At 43.3% G+C, this 27991-nt stretch overlaps 1 protein-coding gene across 16 annotated transcripts in view; it reads right to left on the reverse strand.

The window, feature by feature from the left end:
- The window catches only part of EHBP1 (EH domain binding protein 1), a 185121-nt gene that overhangs the window by 23967 nt on the left and 133163 nt on the right, over positions 1-27991 (reverse strand). For 4 of the 16 annotated variants that reach the window (XM_015856563.2, XM_015856568.2, XM_032443928.1 and 1 more), the window contains 6 exons: positions 20239-20386; positions 13374-13490; positions 10542-10669; positions 7889-8030; positions 7632-7738; positions 4878-5001 (listed from right to left, as the gene is read on the reverse strand). In XM_015856563.2, coding sequence (XP_015712049.1) covers positions 4878-5001; positions 7632-7738; positions 7889-8030; positions 10542-10669; positions 13374-13490; positions 20239-20386 — 766 coding nt within the window. Of the gene's footprint in view, positions 1-4876; positions 5002-7631; positions 7739-7888; positions 8031-10541; positions 10670-13373; positions 13491-20238; positions 20387-27991 lie in introns of those variants that run through there. The other 12 variants (XM_015856567.2, XM_015856569.2, XM_032443930.1 and 9 more) reach the window with 10 other exon arrangements.

Raw genomic sequence — 27991 nt, forward strand, 5'->3', positions numbered from 1 at the left:
CTCTTTACTGTTCAAGACTCACCCTGAAAACAGCAAAAATTAGATAGCAGTCAAATACTGAGCTTATCTCTGCCTGCAAGATCTTCTGATACCGTGTTTAGCTAGTGTGGCTAATGAAGGAAAACAAACTTGCCAAAAATAAACCTGTGAGGACAACTTAGAACAATAGATTAAGCTACCTGCACTATTTCCCATGCAATTAAACTCTACAATTAGTATACGGTATGAAAAATACCAAAATGGTGATAGTATCGCTTATCTGGTTCTCTAGTGAAAGAAATTCACAGCCACCCCCATCACACACCGTACGTTAACTCTTCACACCATGGGTATGTACAGAAATATAAAATTAGATGCTTTTGAAGGACACTGAGCTCCCTCTGGTGAAGGCATAACAAGTTTATTAAGTAAGCACCACCTCTGGAAGTATAATCCCCTCTGGCTTCTTCCACGGAGTTTATTGGTTCAGTTTTCCTAACCATGAGCATCATTAGGGCAATGCAGTAATTAAGAGTTGTTAGAAAGTGAATTCTCAAACTGCAGATTAGAAAATTAAACTATTTCCTGATTACATATTAATGGAGCACAACAATAGCAGTTGCCATAAGCTTGGAAGGCAACCAAGGGATAAATCTGTGTACTTAATTACCATAAACAATGGCTGCATAGAAATGAAGTTTTATGCACATTCCCTTCTGTAATATGTCTGATATCAGTACACACTTGACAATTCTTGTTCAATTATCTCTATTATTTAATGCGCTGTGAACGGCTCTGTGTAAATAAAATTAACCACCCCAATTACTTTGAATTCATCTAGGGACAACGTAATAAAAAATGTGAAGAATTCTGTATGCCTATTAATCTAAAACATTACAGAAGCTTTCACCAGATTTTCTTGTCTATATTTATTTTGTCTACATTTATTTTAGTGCACTGTTAATTCAATTACATTTACCATCAGTGGTCAATCATCGGTAGCACAAGGTTTTTTTTTTAATTGCTATCACATTAATTCTAATACAGTGCCACAAAAGGGCTCACCCATTGGTAAAGAAGGGGATTCATATAGAAAATGTAAGTATGTTTCTACTTGAATTTGGAAGCTTGTAGTTAATAAAAAAAACAATTAAAAGCACTTCATACCCTATGGTCAGATAACAAAATACCCGATGACTGCTATTTTTTCCTTAAATCGTTGTTTTTGTAATTAGTGAATAAATAGTGACCCAAAAAGGAGAGCAAACTTTAGATCAGAGATTTGTAAACTCGGTTTCTTTGGTTTTTATTTTAATTGTGTTATGTGATAATTCTGCATTTTAATTGGCACTTAGCCATCAAGATGATAGGCACCTTAAAGACAATGACAGGAGAATTTGTAATGGAGAAAGACTCAGCCACAGACGTACAGACGGAACTATTTCGTCCATAACAGGTTAGGCACAACATGGCAAGTACATCCCAAAGAAAGGGAGATAATCCCACCCCTGTCATCATTTGATGTCAAGCCATTATAAGAGTGCAAGAAGGGAAATCAACACTATTAGATTATGTGATATTTATACTCGACCACACAACTCCCTTCTCCTACTTGAACCTCTGTGCTGTGCTCTCTGAACGCTTGCACCCACTGCATTACATATGGTGCATGCTGCAAAGCCCTCCTGCATGTGGAACTACCGCACGTCTCCAGGCTGTGACAGCAAACCTGCCATCAGCTTATTCTGCTGGGTTTGAGACACTGAAACACCGGCTGCCCTCACAGTTCTGCAATGCGCCAGCAAACTCCATTTCCCTGGAACAAGGTGAGATTACACTTTCATTTCCAGTGCAAAGACTGAGGTCTGAGGTACGGCACCAGCGACATAATATTACAGGATATTAATAAAAGTGTAACTATTCAGATTCAAATGGAAATCAGCAAGCCAGTAATTTTAATAACTTCTATTTTTTCACACATCTTAGGAAAGTGTTTCCAGTCAAATCAGGAGCAGCTGGCACTGGAAACTCAGAGCTCTGGCTGGATCTGAGCTTCCCGCCTGACTGATGGACTCTGAAAACAACAGCACCCCTTTGGCCATGAGCCAGAAACTTGGCTTCCCGGCCAAAAAGCTGTCTGCAGGCTGCAAAATGGCAGCACGCGTGGTGCAGAGGGGCTAGGCTCTCTTCCTGCAGCCCCGTTCCCATTGCATCTCTCTTTGCACAATCCTATACTGAAAACTGCGGAGGAAGGGACACATTTACACCAGGGTCTTGCCCTATGGGCAGGACCAGAGGTCAACTGCTGTAACTCATTTGTGGTTCTTGTCCTTTACAGTCTGTTTAGAACATCTTTGGGCTACCCATATGACCTCCTGGTTCCTAAAGCTTATGTTTGCAGAAGAAACAAGTACCAAATACTTTCCAGTACAGTGCTGAGAGCTGGCACCATTTCTCATTTCTTGTCCTTCTGGTAAGTACCAACACCTAAGGGAGTGTTTGCAAAACCCCAAGATCACCATCAACAACCCTTCAGGGCTGTTGTAGCTACCAGCCTGCAATTACTGTCTCTCCTAAAACATTATTTTGTAGATCCCTGGTGGTCTGTGGCAAGCTGGTTGGACATGTGGTGTTGACTCATTCTTTTTGCTCCTAGATTCTTCTTTCAGTATCAAGAAAAACAGCACATGCCCTTACAGAAGATGTTGGGACTGAGGCACAGGCTGCTTATCTGTCTATATTAGCAATACTTCCTAAAGAGAGGTAGGGAAGAAATGCCATCCTTACAGAGCCACTGATGAGGCACAGCCAACCCCCTGAAGCCAGTCCAGTAGGAAACAGACGAGGAAGGAGTGGAGACTGCAGGAAAGCCAGCCAGGTGAGGAGCTGAGGGAAGGGACCATGTTTGGGGCACAGAAACAGAGCTGACACAACAGCATTTTACAGGCACAGCAAAAAGATGTTCAGAGTTTTTTTTCCACAGCCAAGGCCATATCACATGGAAGTTACTGGGGCAGTTACTGCCACAGGGATGACAAACGGGACACTGATTGGCAGGAGAGGTGGTACACAAGACAGTCTCTCTGTTATGGTCCTTAGTTAGAAAAGTTTGAGAATCCTTGCTTTCAAGGCTGTAACTTAAGCAAGGTAAGAAACTCCACTCTTTATGCATTTCCTCCTAAACTGCGTATTTAAGCTAAGAAAAGAAACGGGATTTTTATCAAGGACTTGTCAAATCAGTTAAGTTAAATCCCCAGAAAATGATCAAGAACATAAAACTAACTTTTCTATTATGGCTGAACTGCAAGGCCCCTCGTTGGTATTCCTATTACAGCCCATACAGCTACACTGTACATCTTGTTCTAGCTGTGTTCCATTTTATGCAGAAGACTTAAGCACTTAGTCATCTCGGCGCACCTGACATGAGGAACACAGCAATATTTGTCCTACTTCAAAGCACAAGAAATACAAAACCAGAAGAAACATAAGAAATTCCTCTCAAGATGAAGTAAGCAGCATAGATTAATCACTCTCATGATATGAGATGTTAAAAATCCCCAGGTATAATAAGCTGACAACTCCACACTTATCTAGAGGCAGCGCTCAGACTTCATCCAAGACTTGCAAAATGCCATGGCAGATCTTTTGTGTAGAATGCATGTTTCACCCTTTGTCACTCGACAAAATACAAAGAAAGTACAGGATAATACGTACAATTTTTCTTGAGTATCTAAAGGTTATGTAATGCAGTTGAAAAAATACTTCAAAAGCTTGTAACAGGTAAAAGCTCTACTAAACAAGCACTGATCCAGGAGAGAAACTCTGAGATACTTTTTTTTTTTCCGCAGAATGCTGTTGAAGAGTCAAACCACCTGTGCACACAGCAAAGTAAATACATTGAAAAAAACCACCCGGATATTTGGACATGTGGGACAAACTGATTTCAGAATACCAAACTTTAAATAAAGTCTGTTTGCCTGTATTTCAAAACACACCACTGGATTAAAATTCACTTTAAAACCTGTTCTTCTAATTCAAGGTGGGCTTCACCCGTATGAACTTCACACACACACAATGTTTTCAAAGACAATTTAACCACATGGTAATTTGCACCACTTGACTTTTTTCCCCAAGGGACAGGAAGAACGCTTTTTGCACCCACAGTATAACCTATTGCTGAAATATCAAAGCATCGTTTGTTTCAACCCAATGCTGTTAAACCTCTCCACCTCTGATGGACACCAGTGCTCCACATCCATGCAACGTGCATCGCAGAAGTCACAACCAGCACGCTTTTAACAAAAACTCGCCCATATGCTTTAATCCTTTCAACTGCACCTACAACACCAAGCATTACAGACTGTTTAAGACCTGCTCTCCTGAAGATAAATAAATAAATAAAGTAATTGTGGAGTATCAGTAACCAGATAGTATTCTCAAATTTCAGTCATCTAGTCAATGGAGCCTTCCCCCATGTACTGTGCTCTGTTTCATGCAGTACATGGCTTTAGCTGGCCAAATCTTTTTTTTTTCCCACTGAATCAGTAGAACAGTGAAGATCTTACTTTTTTTTTTTTACTTTTTTTTTTTTCTTTTTCTTTTTTTTTTTTTTTAAGCAGTGGCATATCAATGAGACACAGATGTGTATTCCAACTCTGCATGGATGAGCACACTGTTCAATAGTGCTGGCTCACACGGTATCAGGGCAAGTTATCACTTCCCATGAAGGCACTCTTATCACCAGGGCCCAGAGAGGTGGCTGCAAATCGCAGCCTTTTTATTTTCAAGGCAGTTTTGCTGAACATTCAGGCTTCAAAGATTCACACTTCCAAAACTCTATAAGAGTTTGTGAACGCTCAATTTGCCAAAACTGTTTACAGTGTAATTGGGCACCGTACCTGTGTCCATGAGATAGCGAAGGCGCTTCTCCACCAGCGCGGCACGGGTGTCAATTTGCTTTTGCTCATTCTCTAGTGCTGCCAATTCTCCTACAACATACTGACTGGTGTCTTTGAACCCTTTCTGTTAAAGAGAACAAACAAGAAGAAAAAACATCACTTGTAAGTTGCATTTTTCCTTTCCACAAACACTTAGTAAGGCACTTACCTAAACAACCAAATATCACGCTTGCTACCAAAAAGCTAATGCTCATATTTTGCAAACTTCACAATTTTGCCAAATGTCCTTATTTATAACCCAGTTTTTTCCTGCAGAGAACACTTGATTCTGCAGTTTTTAACTACCTGGCTGACTTTTTGAAATTCATACAATTTATGCCTATGTACATAAAAGCAGCTGTAACGAAGCGCTGTGAAAGGAAACGTAATCCAGATTACTATTTAATGTACCATTTCATTTCTTACTCAGTTTTAAAACCCTAACTTTAGGAGCTAGAAGAACTAGCACAAGAGTCTCTAACAATTAAAACACGGGTTTTTGAGATTAAAAACAGACCTGAGACAAGCTCCCTGCCTTGTTTTAGCTCCTCTGGGTCAACTGTAATGATGCCTCTCACCAGACGAGGCTGTAATGCCTCTCTGGGTTTCCTCTACCGCAAGCAATTGCCTGGCTACACAGTGATCTGGAAAAGTACTGTTAATTACTGTGACTGATTCTTATCCTGGGCAGCAGTGACAAGGTACAGGCTCTCAGGTGCTCAGGGACTGACCTGATCTGCCCTGCTGGCACCCTAGTAGGTAAATCAGGCTGAGCGCTCTTCTTTCCTGAGCAAGGCATGGAAACGGCAACGAGTCAAACTCACCCCTTGTGCCCCATCAGGTCTTGTCATCACCCCACAGACAACCACGTGCTTTCCTAAATACTTCCAACAAAAAGCCACAAAGCGCTTTGGCTCTCTCGCCAGGAGCTGGACAACAGTCCTTCCAAACCTGAGAGTTATTCTCATGGGTCTCTACTCTTACCACCCAGCTGCACCAAGTTATTACAGGGTATACACAGTGGTGAAATGCCATTCCTGAAGCATGTTTTTTTTGCGGGACATTAGGAAGAAAACATGTCTCCTTTCAAGTGAGCCTGTCCACTTCCTTGCAGTCCTTGGAGTTGGTTTCAGATGGAGAAGAAATGGCAAAAGAACCTTGTGTTCCATCTGTACCCAAGAGAGGATGCAACTAAAATCACTGTCCCTTGGGAAGTGAAAAAATTGTTTGTTTGTTTGTTTTTTCCTGTGATGTTGTTCCCTAATGGAGGCTCGCTTGTCGCTGCGGATGGGCCACAGATACTTTCACTAAATACCGCCAGTTGTTTTTCTGTAAACATTTCTAAAATGGTGCGTTCAGCTCCATATCCAAGTGATAGGTATAACAACAGTAACGCTGGCCTCTTATCATTTCAAATAAAGACGTACTCAAAGTGAGGGCTGGAAGAACAGCTGAATTTCCAGCGCCGGTAATGACCACTGATGTTTGAAATTTGGAGTGCGTGAATTTAAGAGTGCTGTGCTCCCAGTAAGTTGGTCCTTCTCCTCCTACACAACAGCCAATGCTATCAGTTCCTTTGGAAACACTTTTCCATCTGACATACAGCCAGAGAAACAACACCAAAACTACTGGAGAGCGGACCCTGAAGGAAAAAAAATCAGTCCTCAGCAAAGCTGAGTTGATGTGCAACATATTGCCTTTCATCAACTACAATTAATTGAAAATAGTATGAAAACTTCCCTAATGTCAGCACGCATAATTGTTAACAATTGTTATTAGAAGATGAAAAGAAATGCTGTGTCAGGCTGAAATATCCCTAGAGTTCCTGTGTATCATCTGCATATGTAATGCGGACTTACTGTGCCAGAGCTTTTCAACTCTGCAAAAGTCTAACTCTGCTAAAAAGAGCTGTCAGGTTAGTGAGAAGTTGGATGTTTCAGGGTAGGAGCGGCAGCGGTATGAAATCTCTCCTCGGCTCCAGACTGCTCCAGCAAAAATGACACAGGTATTGAGGTGAACTGGGGAGAGGACAGAGCGACCACCATCAAAAGCTGCCTTGTGTTTTCAGACAAAAAAAAAATAAGGGTAAAACTTGTTCTTCCTGCTTCTGTCCCACAGCTGTCCATCAAAACCAGCTTTCTCCCTGCGGTCTATCAAATATTTCCCTCACAAATCAATTTTACACATGATCAGCCCATACCCCTACTGAGCTGAACCTCCCCGTTAATTAAGTGAAGAAATTACCATATATATTATATTAATGCAAACATCATTCAGCTAGTAATTCACGGCTGATCTGGATAATGGAAAGGTTGAACACCCATTAACCCAAGCCAACAAAATGGGTTGGCTGAGAAATTCTAGCAGGTCTCATGTGACTCTTCCCTCTAACTGCAGCTCTGCGGTATCTGCTATTGTAATAATTAAAATCCTCCCGGTAGATCAATACTGGAATCTCTTTATGGGAAGTGCCCTGATGGAAATGTCTCAAGGAAGCTGGGGCTGTGGAACTCTGAAAAATTCATTTTTTTTATCTGACAATTATCACCACACTGCAGACTAATTCAACAGTGCACCCCTCTCACTCTGCTTTGAATGCACTGGAGATTGACATCTAAAAAAACCTAACATCTCATTTTAACAAATAAAGGCACTATTTCCACATACAGTTTAGAATTATCAGCAATCATGAAACCAGACAAAAAATTAATATACATTAAGCACTTCATCTTCTGATGGCTTCCTCTGAGTCTCAGTTATCGCAGCCTTCTCCTCATTTCCTCTCTTTGTATCTTCCTGTATTGATCTCTGCCTTTTCATCTCTTGAAAAAAGGGGAAAGACATGTAAAATTATTATAAAGCTTGATATTTATGTATTGAAACGGGGACTTACATTATCAGGTTTTAATATATTTATTGTTAAATATTATTAAATCATAAGATGGGAAAACACGCTTTATATTTTCTCCTACCTGGTCTGCTCTCCACATACTGACTGAAAGACTGGAGCTGAGTTTTTCTGACGGTGGAGTCCTTGCTGAACACAACAGGATTTCTAAAGCGTTCTGCTGCTTTTTGTAATCGCTCAGCACGATGCTCCTCTGTTCCATTCTGCTAGGAAAACAAGGCACACAACAGTTTCTTTTGTTTACAAACGAAGAGACACTAACTCGAAAGGTATGTTTCGCTGGGGGACACAACGCAGGTTGTGCAGAGAGGATTTCCCAACTCAGACCACAGTTTTGTACAGGACGAAAGTATCAGCTGCAGGGAGTAAAGGAAAAGAAAAAGAAAGAAAGGGGGAAAAAAAACCACAACAAAAACAGGAGAGGAGTGCCTAACTTGCCATTTTTTTGCGGAGCCTGCGGTGGCAACGATTGGTTTTGGCTCTTTGGGCCCCCTCCTGCCGCAGTGGCGGAGCCGTGCCGCAGCCCGGAGCCGTGCCATGCCATGTCGCCAGCCAGGAAGGAATTGTCTGCTTCCTACAGTCCCCCAGCCTTGTACGACAAGAAGAACTAGTTTCTAATTTTATGCCCATTGAGATAAACCACTAATGCTGGATGAAGGCTAAAAGGTAGGATTATAATACTACCCCACTGAACTGCATTTCATCAGCTATAACTTTCCAAAGCCAGATTTGTAAGTAAGCCCTTTACAGCTAAGGAAACTACAATTATCTTTTTCCAGGGCTCCCTATGTTAATACTGGTAACAAATTCAAATGGTTCTGTCAACGTGAAATATCCCAGAAGACTGAACCACCACAGTGTGTGGAAGCTGCAGATACCGAAGTGCTGTGTACCAAACAAATATTTCATTTTATACCTAATCTTTTATTATTTTTATTAAGTGTTTTGAAAGTAAATAGGGAAAGGCTAAGATGCATGACTAATAGCTAAGCCTGCTGAATGCTGAAACTGGTTATCAAAAGCTACCAAGACTTTGCCCTTCCTCTGCATTGAGACAATCGGTAATGAGGGAGTTCTCCAATGGCCTATTCTCTAGCCTCAAGGAGGCCGGGGATACACAATCCTCCAGGGAAGGTAACAATTTATCCTTTTCCACAAACACAGAATGCCTCATTTATAAACGTGTAAACTGCATTTTATTAAAAAACAAATCCGACTCAACGCCAAGAGCTCCCCGAGAACAGATGGACACCATATATTCCTTATAAAGCCGCTTTCAAACTCTTCCTTCAAGACAAAACTGTTAAGTCGCACCTTTTGTGGGAGCACCTTAAAAACACGGCTCGTCACAAGGAGCCATTAAGAAAAGAGAAACCCCTTTTTCATCAGCGAGGTGGTGCTGCATTCCCCTAATGGAGGCAGCCCTGGCCTCGTTTGCGGAATTAAGCTTAAAAGTATTGCTCCTACTGGACGGAGGGCTCGTCAGCTGCACCAGGCGGGCGGTTATGATGCTGGGTAAACAGAATGTGGTTTCCTGCTAGCAGCACAATAACAAGCCAACGGCCTCAACTCGGGTCTTTACCAAAATAAACAAACACGACTAATTTTTTAGGCCTGGCAACATGCTAAAATATCGGTGTGATTAGCCAGTAAATCCCATTTTAAGAAACCTTTTTATGACTACAGACTTCTGCCACTTTACAAATGTATTCCTCTAAGCCCACTAATTCAGTTAGCCTTTTCAATCCATTGTATTATTCTTGGGCCAGCTTCATTTTGCATTAAATCCACTGCAGAAAGCTAAATTGAACGCAAAAATCAGACTTGATCCAGGCTTCCTTTTGTTCAAAGATAGAGACTGAAAGTCCTCTGCTGCTGCCACACACTTTCATCACCAATTTATAGGAACCGACAGTGTAAGGGAAAAGCAATGAAAGTCATTGTTTTGGGACTTCAAAGCATCTCTGTATCTGGGGAAGGAAATCCTTTCAGTCAGCAGCGCTTTCCCCACAGACTGCAGGTGGGTGAAAAGTTATACCCAACTGGAAGTGCCCCAGAGCCATAGGGATATTCATGACATACAGGGACTGCTTTTTTAAAACAAAAAAAAAATAATGCTAAGAACGCAAGGGGGATAATTAAGAAAATGAAACGGAAAATTGAGTGGTGCGTGCTATTTGCTGAAGGGTTGAACGTTTAGAATGGGCAACACAACCGCAAGCACCACAGACTGGTTTCTTTTTTTCCTAAGGAGAGCTCGTTGTCAAGTACTCAAGTATGTATGGCTTTAAAACAGAACGCAGCTTAGTTTTGATGCAGGAAAAAAGAGAGGGCCAGGCTGTGAAGGGAATCAAAGCGCCATGCCCAGGGCTGCTCCCAAAGCCCGGATGCTGAGCAAAGCATGCAGGGTGCAGCCCGCACTGTGCTCCTTGTCCAAGTAGCAGCCCCAGCACTGCCAACTTGGAGGTGAAGTTTCTGCCTGCCGCTGTTACACCAATTACAAGCATTGAGATGCAAAAAGAGATGAAAATGTGTTGCTTAACCAACTGAAAAAAATAAAAGAGCCCTGGCACATTGCAACCTATGCAAGTGCCATGCCACAAAGATTCTCTGCATTTCTTGCCATGAAGGATTTGGTAAGAAATGGTTTCATCACGAGGTACAAACAGAAATCGAAACACACAGGTACTGAGACAAAAGCATGAATCAAAACTTACCTTAACGTCTTGCTCTGAGCTATCAGTGACAGCTTTCAGAGCAGTGCTGGAGAGTGAATTTGCCACCTGTGGCTGAGTTTCTGAGGTCTTCTTCAGCTTCAAATCCACCAACTTACTGTTTTGTTCTGCTAAATATGCAAATACCACATACAACAGAGTGAGAATCATTTAAATGCAGAGACGGCACAACAATGTACCAATTTAAAAGGTAGATTTCATTCACTTAACTACAATTTCCAACTAAATAGTAGAAACTAGAAGGATTATTATTATTATTGTTATTATTTGCAATTCAGATCAGTGCAGATTTGTGTAATGCATAATTACACTCAGATATCTCCTTTTTTTTCCTTTCTTTTTCAAAAAACATACATAAAAACGGAGCTCATCTAAGCAAGTGCACACAGCCTGAAGAGAGTAGGTGAGAAACACAGAAACCAGACGATGTTTAGGCCCAGTTACTCCCAACCCATCCCTGCTTATGATTTGGTATTAAAACACACTTAAAGAGCCATTTATTTTCAGATGACATATAACAATTTATCACATGCCATAAGTACTGATAACCCCCCAAGTTTATGAACTACTCATTCATCCTAAGGCTCCTTGGCACAGCTTCTAAACGTTACAATTGCAGTATCAAAAGAGCCAGCTTTCTAGTAATATTTTACAGTGATTTATAGAACACGTTGAGGCCAGGAATGCTGTAAAACACATCAGAACTGCATTAAAGGGACAGATTCAAAAGCTGCTGGACCCCACAGAACTTTCCCATCGGTTTTAGGAACTCAAATCAGAGCCCAAATAAGTGACAGCTGCAAATTTTACTTCCAAATAATGCTCAATCTGACCGTGCAAATGTGCAGCACACTTACACACACTGTGCTTTCCTACAGATCTTTCCCTGCTCGCTGGTGAGGGAACTGGGGCCATGAGTGTTTTGCCTTCATAGGTTTGATTCACGTTAGCCCAAGTATTTTTGGCATGCTAGAACCCAAATGATGCTTGCCTGCCTGCAGCAGCAGTGGGCTGGGTTGGGTGATGACAAAGGATAGTTTCCCTTTCCTCTGGCACACCCAGCCAGGGTGCCCTTAATTGAGGCTCACAAGTAAGTACACGCACATTCTCATGGGTTTATACATAAACATCATGTAATAACTATGATAGAAGAGGTTCACATTTTATCAGATATATTCAGAGCGGTGTATGGTAGCAGCGCTGACACACACAGACAGATGCAATATTTAAAACCAACAACCTGCAGTCAAAAAACACAACAACACACACACAAACTTTTCTTGAGATAGACAGGAAGGACTAAGATCCAGCAGGGGACAAATTAATTAACACAGCCAACAATGACCCCAAATGTGAAATGTCCCTTACAGTTCTGTCTCTAGCTGCTCCCAGGGGATTTGGCCTTCGTTAGAACTTGGTATGAATTGGCAGGATTCCACCAAAATCTGTGTGCGCTGATTTCTATCACAGCACCAGGCTGCCTTTTGTATTGCTGATCACCTTCTTCCTTACTCGTTTGAACAATGACGCTTGCCCATCTGGCTAATGTGCAGACGGACCTGCAAAACCATGTCTCAGCTTTCTCTCCATAATGTCTTTCTATGGTGGAAAGGAAGGTTTGTGTAGCATTTTGGATTCCCGAGAAGGTGTTTCTAAGGAAGTAAAGGCTCAAAGAAATAAGTGTGGGCAAGTCCCTGGGGCTATGTGACAGGAATATTCATTCACCTATTTTCTATCTCTCCTAAAATGAACCAGAATTTACTGGAAAATTATTTGATAGGATGCTACTCTAAATCTGCTGAAGTAAAATGTTGGGAGCACTGAATATATGTTCTTACTATGTCTTAGGATATCCACAAATTAAAAAATAGAAGACAGGACTTACATCCTCCACACTCAAGAGAAGACCAGCTTGCTAATGCAACTGAAGGGAATGACTATGATGTATACGCATCATTGCTGATGTAATTTACAAAGAGCAAACACTAAATGAAGTGTTTTGATTGAATATGCCATGGGTTACATGCTTGGGTCCAGCTGGTATGGGCTGAACCAAGTCAGTGGCTGCTGGAAGAAGCTCACCCTTCCACTCCCTGGCTCCTGATGCTGCCCAGTGCTTGCCAAAGCTCAAAGGAGCTGGTGGTGGGCTGAGAGTCAGACCACACTGCAAAGAGCCCCTCAGCATTCTCTGGGGCCACTGGTAGCCAGCAGATGTACAGAGCACAAAACCCCTTCCTTGTACAACTCTGACATGTTTATCATCTGTGGAGGAGAAACCTCAGCTCAATTTTTGCTGGTTTACAAGTTAAGAAGGTGGAAACACCACTACAGTGATTTACTCTTATTGGACCAGCACTCCACATGATGGATAATAAGCACCTCTACCAGAGCACGAATGATTTCAAAATGTGTTATTAAAAGCAGTATTGCTTCAACTTAAAAATTAAATAGGAGTAATTCTGTTCCAATCTGTAGGTGTCCCCAACAGCTGGTCTTCTGAAAGCATCTGGAAGGGTATCAGGTCTACACAGAGATACATTAGCTCCCGTTTCACAGATCTAGCCTGAAGCTCTTTCCCCATCAAAAGGGAGGAGATGTTTAAATGTGACATTACTGGAAATAATAATTTTGTTGCCTATTACAAATTTCAGCCAAACATGAATGCAAAATATCCAAGGAAAACAAACATTAGGGTTTGAAAGACATGAAAAGGCACAAAGAAATAAAGTTATGACAGAGAAGCAGCACATCACTACTTATGACGACAGAGTGTTAGTCATGCAAAATACACAGAATAGCCATTATTTAAATTACCCGTTGAATCAAGGTCATTTTCTAGGTTAGTAAGCTCATCTCCACCTCCAGTAACAGAGCATTCAGGAACCTCCTCGTTAGTATCTATCTCAATATTATCCTCATCCTCATCCTCATCTGTAGGAACACACAGCATTAAGGTTAGTACTGTCTTATGTTCATGCGCCACAACGCTAAAATAATGAACACTTTAGAGAACAAGCTGCATTATGACAAAAATGCAAATCATTAAGTAAGTGAGGAAGATGATTTCACCCAGTCCACTCATGAGTTTATCTTTATACCAATGCAATCCGATACACACACAGGGAACTCTGCTGGAAGCTCCTGCCACAATAAAAGCAGAGCCTGGCCTCAGCAGCGGCTGCTCACTGTGCTGAGTGTCAGTGTGACTCTAAAAAGCATGTGCTCTTCCTTACAGCTTGAGTCATAATGATTTTTCCTGGGCTCCCAGCTCTCTGTAACACAAAGTGGGATACAGGTGCTGATCCCGGCATATGGCAGCTTTGAACAGGTCTGGCCAGCAGCAGGAACTGGGAGCTCCAGTCTCTCCAGAAAGGCAGCAGCTACCAGCACTAGACTCCCAGCTCAGAGGAACTTGCTGCTCCTCGTCTGGCACCACACAGCACAGAGAGGTGGTGCCTGCACCCTGCTTATGTCTGTGTCTGCCACCACCTCTGATGGGAGCAGGAACATCCCCTTTCCCCCCCCAAGATGTGATGCTTAGCAAGCAGGGGTGCAGCAGGAGCACCCTCACACATTGCTGCCTTGCTGCGGTGCTCTGAATCAGGAGTGTTTGCGAGCAACGTACCCTTTAAATACAATAATAATTACACTTGATATTTTTATGGCATCCCTCCGCTGGGTTTCTCAGAGTGGCTCATGAATATTACTTGTAAATTAGCCCCATAATGTTTTATGAAGTAGCTAATTATTATAATTACAATTATGATGATGATGTAGGTAAATTATGGCGCAGAAAGAGTAAGTAAACTGAGGAAGATCAAATAGCAAGTGTTGAATTGTGAAGCAGATCCCAGGAATAATCCTGACTCACATGTTCAATACAGACATACAATGAAATTAAACAAGATCCATAAAAGCTAGAACAGTATTTTCAAAGCCTGTAGCTGTATTGTATTTACTCACTTTCAAGTCCCATATCGTGTGCTATCTACACTTGTTCAGACTTATATGAACATTTTTTTCCTATGCATGTATGCACGCATATAAAAGCGATGAAAAAGAGAAGGCTGAAACATGCCAGAAGAAAGAATATGTATAGAGCAGCTGCAGGAGCTTTAAAGCATTGCACAACAGGGAAAAACGCTGATTGTAATTACAGACCACTGATACGTTCTGACATCATCGAAACAAAAAGGATCCCAAATGTTGTACCAAGGTGCCACAATCCTGAATAACAGAGGTCTGGGGTTGGTGCTGATGGCTCTTCTCAGCCAAACCAGTACCTGGGACCAGGTAGTTCTTCAGCTGGACAAAAACACTCCCTGGTCTCTGCAGTATTTCTCCTGCTCCCATTTACATTAACACAGTGGGCTCTGTGATCTGAGGGAGGCAGCTGCATGAAGCAGAGGGGCACAGTGGATCCATCATCACATTGATAGAGGGTTGGGGTAAAGAGCAAATGGAAGATAAAGGGAAGAACAATAACACAGGGGCAGCAGTGGTTCTAAGGTAACACTGCCTCAAAGTGCATCAGCATCTTTTTCTCACCAGGAAACACAACCTGAAGTCCCTCGTGATGGTGCTGGAAAATCCAATAGCACTCTGGCCAAGGTGCTCTTTGCTGGGCTAAGAGCAGCCAAAGGGCACAGACCATTGGAAAGGGTGGCAGAGAAAAGGAGAGGGACATTGCAGTGGCACCTCGAGGCTGGATGCCTTCTAAAGCACTGCAGAGAGCCAGCGAGCAAGGTCAGCTCACAACGAGCAGGCAACCCAACAGGGTGCTGGACGTGTCAGAACAGCCTCAGCTGACAACTGCTGGTTACTGAATGCCTATATTAGATTATATAACCTTTTTTTTTTTTTTTTTTTTTTTTTTTTTTTAAATTTATTACAGCAAGATGAAATCAGAGGCACTGCCTTTGACACCACAATTTTAGGTAACAGAAGAGAAGGGAACGTTCAGGACACTAGTGGCAGACGATGACCTGACCTAGTATTCAATTTAAGGTTGGCAGGTTGACTGAGTATCTCTACCGGAACACTGTATAAGGAACTGCCAATTAAGAACATTCTTTTCAAGGAATCTCAGAAGTTTTCAAATACCTTTCAAAATGGACAAAGTTTCTTGGTTTTACTCTTTGTTCTTTCTTTTTTTCCCCTCCAGGTCCCATGTTCTTCAAGTGCGTTAAAGAAGTAAATGTGTTTGGGAAGCACGTTACAACAAGAGTTTGCAATTATAAATGTTAAAAGAAACAACACAACAAAGAGATACTGGACATTTTCAAAGGAGAGAGCGACTCACTAATGTGAAAAACTTCAAGCACCTGGTCTAGAAGAAGGGCACGGAATTAGAAGAGTGAAGGAATTGCTTCCTTGAAAAATAAGTCAGTAGAGATCCTACAACAAACCTTTACCAAGCTGAGAAGAAATGAAAAAAAAAAAGAACTAAAGATAAGCAATTAAGTCAATGACTAAACAGCACCGACCATTATCTACAGAGCGTGGAATGTGACGACTGACACACAGTAAACTAAGAATATTTTGGAACCATATGGAAAAGCCAGAAGAGCAGAGGTAAAAACATCAATGTGTGAAGGAATAGCAACAGGCAAAATGAAGCATCTGTGGGAAAAGTGCCTGTAAGTTTCCTCTGCTGCTGCAACAGCAGTACTTGCTGTTAGGGAAGAAGATACCTCCAGCCTCCATCATCTCTGGGAAATCTTTCAAGCTTGTAGAATTCAGATATTTAATTTCTTTACTTTCAAGTGCAAAGTTCACTTAAGGCTGTGGGACGTGACAGGAGCATCTGAACAGCAACAAAGGAAGAAAGGTGGGGAATGGAAGAAAGGCAGAGGTGAAATACTGCTTCAAGTGTACAAGAAATCAGATGCTGGAACAAGAAAAAACAGTGGGAACTGACAACGGATAGAAATGCTGCCTGTTACAAATATTAACCTGAGGAATTAACTCTGGTTTATGAGTTGGAGACCAAGTACGGTGCAAGACTGAGCTGCCACGTACACTCCCTTCAAATTGCTGCCTCAGAAATAGCATCTCTGATGCACCTTAAAAACTTTCAGTATCTAAGTGCAATGCAACACCAGCTGGCTCACGTGGTGAGTCTTGGAACTGCAGTCCACTCTCCCAGTTCTTAATTCCATTTGAAAACAAAAAAACTCTTTTTTTTTGCCTCACTACATACTCGGATGCTTCTTTTTCTCTCTTCTGTTTCTGACCTTCTATCGTCTCTCTCCTTTTCCATTTTTCTGTCCATCTTCTTCTCCTCTCCCAGTTTGCCTCTTTTGGTTGTTTTTTTGGGCTGCCTCTTCCACTGGCCACCTGGGACACCAGGCCTTCCTCACTCACACATCAATGCAAAGGAAGGCTGGGGACAGGCTGTGAGGAGAAAACACTGCCCCAACCCCAAGGGGGAGATGGGCGTCCTGCTGCGCACAGTCAGTACCTAGATGAGATGCCAATTCCTTTGCCCCACCGCTGCTGGGAGGAGGGAGGATATTTGGATCCCTATCTCGGCATTGTCCCTGGCCCCATCTCAAGGCATCTGCTTATCAGCCGGAAGCTAGCAGGACACGTAATACATCTGAAGGTGCCACCCCACACCCTCTGGCAGTTGGCAGAAAGAAGTATTTTGTCTCACGTGCCAAATAACCTACTGAAAACAACTGGATTTCACAGCAAAGGATGCTGCTTATCCAGCAAAGTTTGCACTTGCCACGGGCATCTCATTTTTGCAGACCACAATTATAAAAAGCCTTTAAACTGAGAACGTAGCACCAGTCCCAAAACAGAACACTCTCAATAAACACACAGAAACAGTGCTCAGAATTTCACCACCACCAGTCAGCAAGAAGTTAGCCTTTAAAACCTCCAAAATCCCAAAGCTGAAATACTTTCTTTTTTTCTTTCTGGAAGAAATGAATTAAGAGAGAGGAAAAATGATGTGCTGCGTTCCCTTTCTGTAAATTAAGTGTAGCAATCAATGCAAAAGAAGAGATTAATGAAACATAATGGACAAGAGAGCTTGGAAGACATATTACTATAAGCTTGTCATGGGTACTGTACAGGGAATACAGGAAGAAGCGGAGAAAAAGAACTGCTACGTGTGGATGCAATTAGGAGTAGTATTCAGAATCCAGTCACAAAAAGGAGATGATGTCTATTAAATCCTCATTTTTGTTGGAAATCAAATAATGAAAAAGACTAAAACCAGAAGCAGTTATAATTTATCTGGTTTATAAAGCGCTGATGCCGTTTCCCAGCACTGCTCAATCGCAGAAGAATTAATTTCTGGCATAAAGGATGCGGTGTGGCACCTGGAATTACCAACAGAGTGGCAGAAGCATGCAGAAGATGCACTGTCTCCTCCTTTAATAACACTGGAACTCTCCAAGTGCTTATGCAATCCACACATAAATATACCAAATCTGTGCCCTGTTCCTGCAGCTGGCTGGGAGTACATAAACTCTGGTCAGCATACAGCAGCCCCAACTGTACGGCCTGCTGCACTGCATATCACCTAGCAAAGATGGGCAATGTGCTGCCCAAACAGGTTTGCATAACATCTGGAAATGCCTTGCAGCTGTACCTGGGCGCTGCAGGAAGCAGAACTTGTGTTTGCCTGCATGCAGCTGCACAGATGTACCCCAGAGGGATGGAACCTCGCTCCAAAATCAGGCGTATACTCTGGGACATCAGGATGAGGTAGAGGGTATCCTTCAGGATTGAATCCAGCAAGATCTCCTGATAACAAAATGCAAGGTTACTTAAGAAATATTACAGTGCAGGTATTAGAGAAATGAGAGAAACCCACAGCAGAGATCAAATCCCTGTGAAGCCAATGATGTCACAAGTTTGTTCAAGGTTTTTGTTAACCTGGATAAAGAACTCGAACCCTAGACAACATAGACAGAGAAAATGCCCTTGTTTGAACAGGAGATGACTGCTTCCAGGCCGTTTGCATGAGGGCTAATGGCACTATTTATCATCTTCACAAAAGAAGAGCAAAAGCTTCAGGAGAGCAAAAATTCAGAGGAAAATACGAACAGGGAAGGCTACCTCCTAGAAAGATGCATACCAGGATATTACCTGGCAACACTTCAAGTGAGCTACTGCAACAAAGCAGGGCAACTACCACCCAGCTGAGCTCTTGGGCTGTGTGCATAAAGTGTCCCTTACCAGGACGGGAAGGATGGCAGGAGCAGATGTGTAACTGCATGATAAAAAAGGACCAAGTAACTGAATGGTAGGGGTTGTGCAGCTCCGTCCCTGCAGGTGTTCAAGACCAGTTTGGATGTGGAACTTGATGATCCTTGAGGTCCCTTCCAACACAAGCCATTCTATGATTCTGTGATGGGGAGTTGGAAATAGAGAAGAGCGATGAAGAAGATCATAGCCTACGTAATGCCCAGGGGCTGTGCCATCTTGCTACCACAGCCTGTGCAGCTCAGTGGGCAACTCTGTGCTGTCACTGCTCACTGCTGGGTTTGGCCCACTTGGCTGAATTTTCCCAATAAACTGGTTGAAACTGGGAAAATCCTGCAATGGAAACAACTACTCATATCCCTTCTCTTCTTCTCCTTTTCAGTAGGTTGCAGTTTGTTTCAGATGTGAGCAAACTTTGAGAAGGCCTTTTTCTTGGTTCATAACTAAGTCCTACTTCCTCCTCATCAAGAATTTAATTTCTTTACTTATCACTAAAAGGAATTATGTTGGCAAGCTTGATTTATGGGGCAAAGGGAAGAGAACTGAAGACAGTCAACAGTGCTTTTCTCTTTGGTATTAAATGGAACAGAAGAGAAGGATTTAGAGTGCCATATGAATATATTCAAATATATAGATGCAGATAAAACATCTGAAAAATTTTTGTTGTTGAACCTACATGCATTGTAAAAGTGAAGCCAGATTTTCCTGACACCTTGGCTTACAATTGCATGTGAGTGTGAGAAACACAATTTCCCCTTAGAACATGTAGGAAACACTAAAAGAACAAGAAGCTTGTCCTGAAACATGTGTTCAGTACCCATTTGAGTTTGAGTGACACTACATTACTCCAGCTCGTAGCACTGGCAGGTATCTGAATTTTAATGACATTTCAAAGTCAGTTTAATAACATTATATCAATATTACAACTCAAAACCTGTAAAGGTAAGTGGTATGTCAAAAGACTGCCATTTAACATCAAAAGGTTGTTGCCCCCACCTCCCATGGACCTCCTTTAAAATTTTCCTTCAGAACAGTCGTTGGAACACATCTGATACAAAATGAAGTCTCTTTAAATACTTCTCATGTCATTTTCCCCAAATAATATGTCTACGCTCCTACAAAAGCTACATACTGAAGAGATGTTAAGCACTAATCATGGGATGCTACCAAAATTATAGGCAATGGCACATCTGTATATATGGGCCAAAGTGAGCTACATGTTCACAGAACACCTTCGCTTCCATTCACATACCTGCTTTTCTTTTAATTGCTGGGAATTAAATGACACAACCCTGATCCAGGTCACATATCTGCGGCCACACTATTTGATATGTGCACCTGATGAACAACAATTACCTACACAAGGATTCAAAGCATGAACAAAAGTGACACCCAAAAAGGTCTTCTCTGGCTTCTAGGTTGCCATGGGGATAAGATACAAAGTTCCTTAGCTCACCTCCAGATGCCTTTGACCTTTCTTTCAACTTTTCTGCAGCCATTTCAGTGTAGCTGGGAAGTTCTGACATCTTCACTCCAGATCGAGCTTCTGCTATTAGCTGACGAGCTCGCTCTCTCAGCTGCCGACGTCGCTCTTCATCTTGCTGCTAAGATATATTGAACAGTTGCCTAGTCAGTAATTGACAGAAATGCAATTTCATTCTCAATCTGATCATCATGATAGTAACTGGTTTACAGCATGGTGCTTGGCCCACATTATAAATAGGATGCTCAGTATCAGTTGGGTGTCACACCACATTTTTTAAAGACTGCTATGAATCAGATTTTTTTAAAGCGCTCCTCAAATTATGACTGCAATAGAGACCTAATTATTGACAAGCTAAAGAATTTACAAACTACGCTCCAGAAAAAGACTGACAAAAATTCTCAGCAACTTTTGTCTCAACGCAATGACTACACAGCATCTCGCTGTGGCTACAGAAATGGCTTTGCTGAATTGAACTGCTTGAGTAGCGTTCTCTCATTGCATGGACAGGAGAAGCCAGATGTTGCTCTTGGTCAGCCCCTCCACCAACCTCACCTCCCACATCTGCAGTGTGGAGAGGGATCTGACCCTTAGACTTAAATGGATAAACCTGTTTAACAAAATAAACAAATGACAATGAATGAAAGAACAACAGATGCCAGAGTGGAAACCATTTTGCCTCATGTTAAAACACACCATTGCTGGGACTTCTGGCCAGTAATAAAGAAAAGACCCCACGGGAATCATTCCAGGCAGCGCTGCTCTCCCAAAGCACTCAACTATTGTAGAAGCACTGCAACATTTCAGTTATACAAACAGGCCAAGTTTGAAAGCACACTATGTTGGAAAAGATTCATCCACTAATGGAAAAAGTACCAACAGGAGGATGTGTTTAAGTAAGCCTATCTCCATCTTCAATACAGGCATTTTTCAAGGTTTGGCTGGGAAAAGCCCAAAAGGACCGTTCCCATTCCCTTGGCTCCCAGCGGAATGTGCCCATAAGTGTGTGGCCAATAGGAGGGTACAGGTCTTGCAGTGCCAGCTCAATGGGATGGCTTAAATGCCAATTTTGGATGGCTAGCCCGGCAGGCTGCCCACCGGCATCCCACACCTGCTAAGGGCTTCTGCTAAGTACTATTTAGTTGAAGCAATCGTTAATAAAACAAGCGCAAAATACTAATTAGGTACATTTTACCCATTTCCATGTAAATTGTTTGTTTGTAGCTATTTACTCATCATTGTTCTCGGCACAATAGAAGAAATGCAAATGAATGAATCAGAATGCAGCCCTAATGGGACTTTCTGTTTATAACCATTAGCCCAGAGGTGTGCTGTAATTCAATCCTCAAGCAGCAAGATTTAGCCTCATTAACAGCTTGCATGGGCAGGTTACAACTCATAAAACCCTACGGTAAACAAAGCGTATGGACACAGCACAATATCTCGAGCCTGAGTGACAGAGCTCCGGTTCCCCATCAGATGGCCGTCATTTACTTTCCTCCCCGTGTCCTTCCCCCGGCAGACGCTGCTGCGCGGCCCTGCAGCGCCATGCGCGCCGCATTGTTTGCTTTCCCAGCCCGCAAGGCGCAGAGCAACAGTTCCACCAGCGACTTGTTTGGGAGGGGACACAGCCGGAAAGCTCCCCCTGCTCCTGTGCCTCTGACAGATCCGTCTGATGCCGTTTCCAGCAAGCCTGATGCCTGACACAGCACCCGCTCCGAGTCCAACACGTGCTATTCGCTAATATTAATTACATTTAATTTGACGTGGAATAAAACTGCTCAATCTAATACGATGTGCCGTTCCTGGTATGAATGAACCCGTGGGTTCCCGGTGGTTCCGTGGCCCCATCCCCATGTCCAGGCGCTTTGAGGCAGGGCCTCTTTCTGCACTGAGCTGCCTCCCGAATTACGGCGTGGTCATTAGCATCCTGGGGATCGCTCGCAAACACAGATTACCGCGCCTTGTGTTGGTGCTGATTAAGCCAATCATCACCAGCGGATAAGAGAAACCCAGCACATTTATGGCTTCAATTCAGCCCGTGTATCTGAACTGCCGGTTAGTGAGCTTGGCTCTGGGAAGGAAGAGTGGCGTTTAAAGCAGAAAAAGTAGGTAAACCACAGTAGCTCAGGCTGGAGTTGCAGGGCAATTACTAAAAAGCAAATTGCTAATTGCCCACCCCTGATTTTGTGCAGGAAATTGCTGGGGAGAGGCTCGAGCAGGGAATTCTGCCACCTGAAAAAAACCACCAAGGGGACGGAGGAGTTAAAAGCCCTCGGAGAGAAGCTCTGCACCAGCAAAGGGAGCTGAGCTGCAAACATGCACGCAGCAGTTGTTCCCATCCCATCCCTCCCCATTCCATCCCAGCCACGCCAAACGGACACACAAGTTCACCCGGTCCCTCCCCGCCAATTACTTTGCAGTGGTCTGAAAACCGGCCAGGCGGATGCACAGCAAGGCAAACTTCACCATTTAAGGACAAACTCCTCAAGAATAAGTAATGTAATTCCTTGTTTCCCTCCTAGAAAAATGTGTTGGTATGCAATTTTTGTATTTCACAGTTCAGTGCCATCTCGGCAAGCTTTCTTCCACTGCTTCAATGGTGCTACTTTTAATTTTATCCTCCTTAGTCCTAGTAATTAAAGTGATCAGCAGTGGCATCCCAGCGGCTTTGACACAGCCACAACCCCCTAGCAGCCTTCTGCTTTTAAAGGGGATGGGAAGAGAAAAGGCTGGAGCTTCATTTCCCCAGCACAAGAAAACCGAGCTCCTCCAATCCCCAACTTTATCCAATTGTTCTTTCGGCAGCCTTTGGATCTTAAGAAGCGCCTCGGCCCGGCTGCCGTTAGGGGGTCCCTTTTGTACTCGCCACGGACGCCGGCGCTGACACTGCTTGGGTCAGAAGCGACGCCCCGGGTTGGGAAGGTGAATTCCAACCCAAAACGCTGCTGGATGGGGGCTGCGAGGGGGGGGAACCCACCCTGAAAGCATCGGCCCTGAAAGGACCAAGAATCCCGCAATCTCAAAACCACCCCAACAAACCATCACTGACCACAACCTCTGCCACAGGCTCCCACGGGCCGGGAGGATCCAACCTGAGCTTGCACCAGCAGCCTGATGGTGTATTAACCCCTCCCCACCAGAAAAAATCCCATGTGCTGTGCTTATTTGGCATTTAAAGGGGAAAATCTTCAACGTGCCCACAGACAGGGGGTTAGGCTCAGCAATACGCCCTGCACCAAAACCACAGCAGCACCATGGCAGATGGGACAGGGGTCCAAAATCACAGCGCTCTGCCCTGACACTGAAGAGGAAGAACTGCCCGACACCTTTCATCAGCAGGCAGGAAGGATGGCTCTGCTATTAGCCATTCAGAGGGAAAAAGGCTTCTGTGCTTGTCCAGAGGCAAGGATTACCAAAATGCACCTATTCAGTTCATACGAAAGACAGAATAAAAATAGCAAAAAAATAAAATAAAATCACATGAGCTTTAAAGGTTTGGACAGGCTGGGTTTTACCGCGACCTTCACCGGCTCTTGTTTGAGTAAATAGGATTTGGGATGAAACACTAAAACTGTTTAGCTGCTCTTTTCAAACCATTGCAAACTTTTCTCATGTTAGTTCATAATATAACCAGACATGCTTGTAAATGGCCACACCTGCTCATTTCTCTGGGGATGGCCTGATCTCTGCCTCTCCTAACAAAGAAAGGACAGGGGGGGAAAAAATCAGCCTTTCTTGTTGCAAAACAGAGTGGAAAGTCAAAATCTTTCTCAAGTTTGTCCCATCTGGTCAGATTAAATCTTTGAGCACCCTGAGGACCACATTTCTGTTTGGTCTCTGCTGCTGTTTCAGAACAGCTCCAAATGCACAGGTAGTGAGCAAAATGCACACAGCACAAACCAAAACCAAACCACGCTGTGTCTGTACCTCAGTGTTTGTGGGATTGCAGGGAGAGCTGAAGGAAAGCTACCAGCATCCTGGGCATTTCCTGCGCAGGCACCAACAGCCAGCTGCCATGAAAACATTCGCCTCAAACACTTAATATTGCAAAAAGTGTTAAATCACTCGTCATTGAGAAGGAGCTCATAGCCTGTGCTGCTGGGCAGTAATGAGATGAGATGGAATGAAAACAGGAGTAGCCAGAAGTCCCACAACAAAAGAATCACCAATAATGCTGCTTTAGGAAAAAAAGGAAGTAAAAATCCAAATCCTTGTAGCAAAACAGGGCTGTGTGTATGCACAGAGTGGGGCTGTGTGTACACCATGTGGAAAACAACTCCCTCAGCCAGAAGTTGCTTTTAAAGAAACGTTAGCTATGTAGATATTGCTTTCTTACCATCGCCTGTTTTGTTCCACAAAACATACAGCTCCCTTGGTACGGTATTTCTGGTGTCAAGAGTGCTGGCTCCAGACAAGCAACTCATTGATAATTTAATTCCTTGTGCCATTGTGAAGTGGGTAAATCCTTAGTTCACCAAAAGAAATATATATATATGTGTGTGTGTGTGTGTGTGTGTGTGTGGAAAAAAAATAATAAAAGAGTGGCTGACTCAGTAAGTGTCACCTTGTGCCGCATCCAAGGCCTCTTGCTGGCTGTCTGGCTGCTCTTTTGTAGGCAACAAGGAGCTGAACGCTCTCTGGCTCCTTAGATCTGGCCCAACAAATGCACTGCCAGTCATGCACATGGATCCAGCTTAAAACCCAGGGTGCGCCTAAAAGAAGCTAGTCAAACTGGCACCTACTCATGCAGAAGGAGATAGATTTGTCATGACAGGCTGATTATTCAATGTAAAGAAACAGTTTAGCTTTTCTAATCTGGTACAAATACATCTTTCTCAGAGAAAAAAGTAAAAGGTCTAACAGTTCAAGAATTTAAAGTAAAGAAACCAACAAAAAATTGTAACGTCAAAGCGAACCATAGGTATTTGTGCTGGCGCATTCTGCAAAACAGCCCTGCAGTTCTATTCAGATAAATAAGATTTAACCCATTTAACCCCTTCAGAGCCGCGCAGCCCTGCCGCGACCGAGGCGTTTCCATCCCAGCCTGCAGGTTGCTGCTCTGTAATTAAGGCCAACGAGCACTGCCGCCCGTTACGCCCATCACCGTCACTGCCAACGCCGGTGGCGTCACCCAAAAAGTGGGGCCGGGACCGCCCTGCGGCTGTGCACACAGGGTTGGGGTCACTGGGCTGGCGGCGGTGTTTCGGTGCCTTCCAACGTGTTGGTTCCGGGCAGAGGGAAAGAAGCTGCTTACTCATTGCAGGAGTCGACATTTGCAAGGCTCCACTTAAGGGATTTTCTCTTGTGTAAACTTGACTTTATGATTTCAAATAAACAAACAAATAAATAAATGAAATGAAGTCAGGTTATGAAATAAAGCGCTCAGTGAGTGAAGTGATGCACGGGGCAGGAGCAGCGGGGGCTGCCCTCGGTGCGGGGAGGGCACAAGGCTGCGGGGCGAGCAGCGAGCACAGCGCCCACCTCCCCACCTCCCCCCATCCTATTCCTATTTTCCTGGTTCCTTCTTTTTTCTTCTCCTTTTTATTTTTTATTTTTTATTTTTTGAAAATGTCCTGCAAACTGCTGGCAGTTTGTTTTTAATGGAAAATACCAATCGCCTAGGATCTATACCTAGCCTTTTGCCAATAATGAGAAAACTTCACCTTCTGTCCCCAGCAATTCTTAGGAAATCTTTTGCTGTTATTCCTACAAATCCAATTACAGATTGTTGAGTAGCTAGTGGAGTAAGCTTATTGAGGAGTGTCACATCACTAAGTCGTGCGTATGTGTTTCAGTTTGTAATGTGGTCTGAGCTGCTGTAGAGGTGTCAACTTAAAATGCAAGTAAGTAGCAGAACAGGGCTAATCCCAGGCACTACTCCCCTGCAGCCAAATTGTAGCGCAATGAATGACAGTGGAAATGCAAAGATGCCACTGTGCTTATCACACACAGCCAGATGGTGGACCTGGATCAATGCACACATGCCACGATCAATGCATTTGATAAAGAATTAAGAAGAAAACTGTACATGTTATCAAAGAACTTGTACATGGCATAATTATGATTCTGCATGTGCTTACTGATGATATTGGAGACTCAGAGGCAGGTGATAATGAAACTGATAGGAAGAAATAGCTTAAAGGCTACAGCATATGGCCTCGGCACTAAGAAATCTTGTCAAATAGTTCAGAAAGCTTTTTTAACTGTTATTACAGGCTGCTCATAGTGCAAGCTGGTGGCAACGTTTTAATTTTGTTTCTTTTTTAAAATCTGAAATGTCAGAAAGTTACAAATGCCGGATTTTTTCAGCGCAGCTCCAAAAATAATTAAGACGCTATTGTGCTTTAAACACAGCCAAAGAAATGACGGGGGAAGCCGGCACTCCCGACTCTCGATGGTGGTGGATGGGTATTTTTTAAAGCATATAATGATGACTTCCCCAAATCCATGCTGTTAGACCTTAAGGGCCGTGGCAGCGGTACAAGGAATGCATCCGGTAACAACTTGTGCTCAGCACACTGATCTGCGCGGGTTCCGTTTGCTATTCCTTCTTGTTGCATGCACAGTGCTGCCCTGTTAGCATGAGTGCTCTGCCAGCTGAGCTGCAGCTACCCTGGGTGTCAAAGAAGGTAATTAAAAATTTGTGGAAAATGGTACATAGAGCGCTAAAAAAAAAAAAAAAAAAAGGCATATACATTTATAGTGCATAAAGGGTCCCTAAAATACGAATTCTCATGCTCCAGTTGATAGATGAGCTGTCTAATCAACGCCTGGACGTAACTTAAGTGCTCTCATTAGTGTGAAGACCTTCGGGCTAAATAAGACTAAATCCCTTAAAAATTGCTTCTGCAATAGAAAAATCCCCCTTACAATTTTCCTCTGCCTAAATCATATCAATTAAAAAAGGAGAGAGGGAGGAGGGCGGAGGAGAGGCATTTTCACATGACTTTGTTTTAGCTGACACTCCAAAAACTATCTCCCGAATCCAATTTAAAATGTTGCAGTGAGAAAAGTTCATTAGCAACCAAAGAAACAAAAAAGCCACGCTGAGCCGGGTTTCTCTTTCACTTTAAACTCGGACCTTTAATCAGCGTGAAGGCGTTCAGCGCCCATTGAATCCTTTACTTTCGCTTTTTTTTCTCTTTTCCCCCCCAACCCCAAATATTTAATCAACAGTGCCTGCTGAGGTTTTCTATTTGGGTGCTATAATTTCTGGGACCGAGCCCTGCGAAGAAGAAGCATGCATTGCACCCACTTTGTTTGCGGCATCCCCCCCCCGAGCCCCCCCGAGCCCCGCAATTTCAATTTGTCCTGACAAACCATTGGGTATTAAACGCTAAAGGCACACAGAGCACATAAAGAACTGATGGCTTGATTAGCTCTTGTGGTGCGATTGAAGGAGCTGTCTCTCTCCCCGATTCTCCATTTTGAGAAACACTTTGATCTCCATTCAAGTCAATTCATGAACATCAACTGACAAGGCTGCCTGAAACACCCCGACGGTTAGACCCAAACCCTCGGCAAACCATTTGGTTTCATTAAGGCTTCAGGAGAAGTGACCACTGACAGTCCTTTCACTGCAAAGCCAACAGGCAGGTGACTGTTGCAAGCTGGATGTGCCCGACGCTCAGCTGATGGCCCTCCACCTGCACCCAGCCACGAAGGATGACCGCTGCACCCGCTGGGGTCCTGCTCTGTGCAGGGGCCGCAGCACAGCTTTGCT

This window comes from Coturnix japonica, chromosome 3, assembly GCF_001577835.2.
Source record: "Coturnix japonica isolate 7356 chromosome 3, Coturnix japonica 2.1, whole genome shotgun sequence".
Classification (NCBI taxonomy): Eukaryota; Metazoa; Chordata; class Aves; order Galliformes; family Phasianidae; genus Coturnix; species Coturnix japonica.